Here is a 3722-nt window from a genome sequence, read left to right as displayed (position 1 = left end):
CACTCCGTTTCCCCCCCCGCCCCCCCCCCTGTCCCCCCACCCCGCAGTGGAACTTCACAGTCTGAGAAAACGGAACGAAACGCAAGGACCCGGGGATGAGCTAGGAAGGATGGCTAGGCAGTGTTTACTAGGCCTCCAGCACTCTCCCGAGCCCTTCCCCCGCTCCGAAAAGCTTCCTGGAAATGTCCTCGCTATCACTTCCCCTGTCTGGGGGTTGGGAGCGGGCGGGCTCACTGGCTCACAGGCGCCACCACTCCGCAGTCGTCGGAGAGCGGCGCCCGGGTTCGCAGCTCCGCCTGGAGCTGAGCGCAGGAGTCCGCGCCGCGCAGCCCGGTCCGTCTAGTCCCGCGTCCTTCTAGTCCCGCGCCTCCCCTCCATTCGCAATGAGGGTCCTGGGTGGGCGCTGCGGGGCGCTGCTGGCGTGTCTTGCGCTAGTGCTTCCCGTGTCAGAGGCGAACTGTGAGTAACCAACAGCGTCTTGTCTTCTCCCTTCCCCAGCACTGCCAACTGAACTACGTGCCCTGGTTGGTTGGTCATTCTCTAAGGCTGCATCCTCCCAGAAAGTTTCCCGTTAAGCCCCCAATGCCACCTAGACAGATGGGTGGAAGCGACCGCCGATCTGGCGCTCGGTATAATGGTGGGCAGGGTATTTATTCTGCTCTGAGAAGCCTGTGTTAAGGACAGGACAGATGCAAGCACCTGGGTGATACTATCAATGAGGGAATTAGGACATTTCTCCCCAGGATCCAAGTTTCCAGCCAGAGGGCAAGGATGAGCCGATTCCAGGATAGGAGTAGCGAAGAAAAAGCACCCTATTGTGTCTTCTCTTGGACAGGCGCCTGCCCCCAACTTGCACCCCCTTCTGCAACTCACCTCTCTTTTGCAATTTTTGACCTTTGAGCTTGGTTTGCTTGTCTCACATTGACAAACGCACTGGTTTAGGATAACTGAGACTTTGCACAGCAGTTGGCAGATGTCATTTTCTAATCTTGAAATCAAAAGGACTGTCCAATATTATATTTCTCAGATCATTTTGTACTGAGGATTTTTTGACACGGCATGCCAATGAGCTGAGGTGGTGGAATGAGTTCTTTGTAATTTATCTGTGTATTTCCAGTCCTTTATGTTCCCATGCCTGGATTCAAGGCAGGATACTGAGTTTTCTCTGAAAGTATGTGAGGAATATCTAGGTATTTAGTACATTTTAAGTTGTCTGTTAATTTGTCTTTTAAAGTTTAAGTATGTTCATTGATTAACAGTGGTTTCTTGTGCTGTTTTTTTTTTTTTTTTCAGGAATTGGCACAGATAAGATAACTGAATTACACATGATTTTTAGGCTGCCTCAAGCTCCAAAGTAAACTTTTCAAAGATAGTAGTTTCAGGAGAATTAAATAGGAATTTAGTAACACTCTATTAGTTTTTATTAGCAATCAAGATGAATGATGCATTTTAAAATTCTAATTTAAAGGCTTAAACATTTGTTGCTCTTATATTAAAGAGTGACTATTGCAAAATTTCTACATTCAAACCTTTATCAGTAAGCTTGTTAGTGACAGCATGTACTAACTCATTTACAGTTCATTAGGCGAGTCAAATATTTGTTTGGTAACTAGTGTTTACAGAGAAAAAGATGAAAATTTCTTATTACACTTACTACTTGTCATCCTAGAAATTTGCTAGGCCCTCTCTTTTTGTAGATTTAAATTTTTACTGAGTCAAGGCAGAGGTAAAAATCCTCTCTGCGTGTATGTGTGTATTATACATAGATAAATAATACATGGGGAATTATACTTGTAATATGTAGATATTCATTTACAAATTTGATTTGCTTGATTGGATTAAAAGTTAGATCTGGTTCATTGTTGAGTAAACAAATGAGGATAGGATGTTTTTACTTCATAAAATTTTAAATTTGAGATACAGCTAGAACTTTAATACTTCATTTATAATTAATTTAGTTCATAGAAATATAGAGATATTTAAAGGAAAAACTTATAAATCACAGTTTAATTGTTGAGAGACTTGTTAGAAATCATCTAGTTCAACTTCTTCATTGTAACAAGAAATTTTTCAGGAATGTTAAGTGACTTTCAATATATTTTATACAAGTACATACACATATACATAGGTGTGTGCACATGCATACAAACACACACACACACACACATATATATAATACTCTATATATTTTAAAAAATATACTGTTTACATATTTCAACCACTTTCCACTAGGGACTTTTGGTGAAAGAAAATAGAAAAAAGAGGCTATCCTTTTTGTCTGTGCTAATTAGTCCTTTTCTAGACTTCCACTTCTGAATAGGTTGCAGTCTACCATGGACATTACTGACGCATATTTTTCTTCTTTTTTTGTACCCTCGCCTTTCCTTTTTTAACTCTTCTTTTCACTATTTGTGTATCCTTGTCTTCTTGAATTTTCTTCAAAGTCCAAAATGTTGCACTGATGGGGAGATTTGATCAAAGTTTGGTTACAGCTGAGATTTGTGCTGGAAGAGTTAGAGACCATTTCTGTTAAATGCTAATGACTACAAACTCTACACCATGTCTCTCACCATTAATTCTATGCTAGGGAACACAGTAATGCTTTTCATGAAAGGCCTTTTCCATCCACCAAGTTTAATATCCTCCTTATATGTTAAGGAAGCTACAAAGAGCTTTCTAGAAGGCCATGCAAAAATGGAATAAAAGATAAAAAGAAAAATAGAAACTGTATTTCTCAACATAAGCTCCATCAAATTCAAGACACTTTTGTAAGCTATCATACCAGCCATTTATTCCATACCTAAAAACATGGATCCTGGGAATTTAACCACGTCATTGCAGTCTTTTCTACTGGGTCATCGAAAAAGTCATGACACATTTTTGCATAGATAAAAATACTACCTAATACATTATTAACAGAAGAAAAGTTAGTGCCTTGTAAAGATTTTTTGAGACTAGGAAGCAAAAATAAGTCAAAAGGAGCAGATTCAGGACTGTAAGGTGAATGCCTAATGATAGTCCATAAAACTCTTTCAAAATCGCCCTTGTTAGATGAAAGGATTGAGCAGGAGCATTGTCTTTGTTGAGAAGGGCTCTCTAGGTAAGCTGTCCTGTGCATTCTGTGCTAAAGCTTTGGTTAACTTTCTCAACACCTTCTCATAATAAGCAGATGTTATCATTCGATAGCCCTTCAGAAAGTCAACAACAAACAAAATGCCTTGAGCATCCCAAAAAACTGCTTCCATGACCTTTGTTCTTGGCCAGTCAGCTTTTGCTTTGACTGGTAGCCATTGCTTTGATTGCGCTTTGTCTTAAGGATTGCACTTGGAAAGCACGTGTCATCTGTTAGGGTTCTGGGAAGAAATGCTTCAGGATCTTGATTCTGCTTGTTTAAAATTTCTACTGGAAACTCTGTTGTCTGTAGCCGATCTGGGAGCAACAATTTTGGGGTACCTATCAAGCAGAAAGTTTGCTCTACTTTTCAGTCAGAAAGAATTGTGTGAACTGAATCAACTGAGATGTCCATGGTGTCGACTATTTGTTTCTAGTGTAATTGTTGGTCCTCTTCAGTTAAAGCATGAACAAGACTAATTTTTTTTCCTTGCAAATTGATGCAGATGTTCTGCTGTGCAGGCATAACCTTCAGCATTGTCTTGTCCCTTTTTAAAATGAAATGTAAACCTCTGATTTGTTTGGAGGATTGTCCTTGTAAACTTTGTGTA

The 3722-nt window shown here is 40.2% G+C and overlaps 1 protein-coding gene across 1 annotated transcript in view; it reads left to right on the top strand.

The window, feature by feature from the left end:
- Positions 1-243: 243 nt before the first annotated feature.
- Positions 244-3722, top strand: part of PROS1 (protein S) — a 78813-nt gene continuing 75334 nt past the window's right edge. The window contains exon 1 of the mRNA XM_006139869.3: positions 244-459. Coding sequence (XP_006139931.1) covers positions 384-459 — 76 coding nt within the window. The 5' untranslated portion in view covers positions 244-383. The remainder of the gene's footprint in view (positions 460-3722) is intronic.

Source organism: Tupaia chinensis, unplaced genomic scaffold (genome assembly GCF_000334495.1).
Source record: "Tupaia chinensis unplaced genomic scaffold, TupChi_1.0 Scaffold000009_1, whole genome shotgun sequence".
NCBI lineage: Eukaryota > Metazoa > Chordata > Mammalia > Scandentia > Tupaiidae > Tupaia > Tupaia belangeri.
The sequence above is the reverse complement of the archived record's forward strand: the minus strand, read 5'-3'. Positions and strand labels throughout refer to the sequence as shown.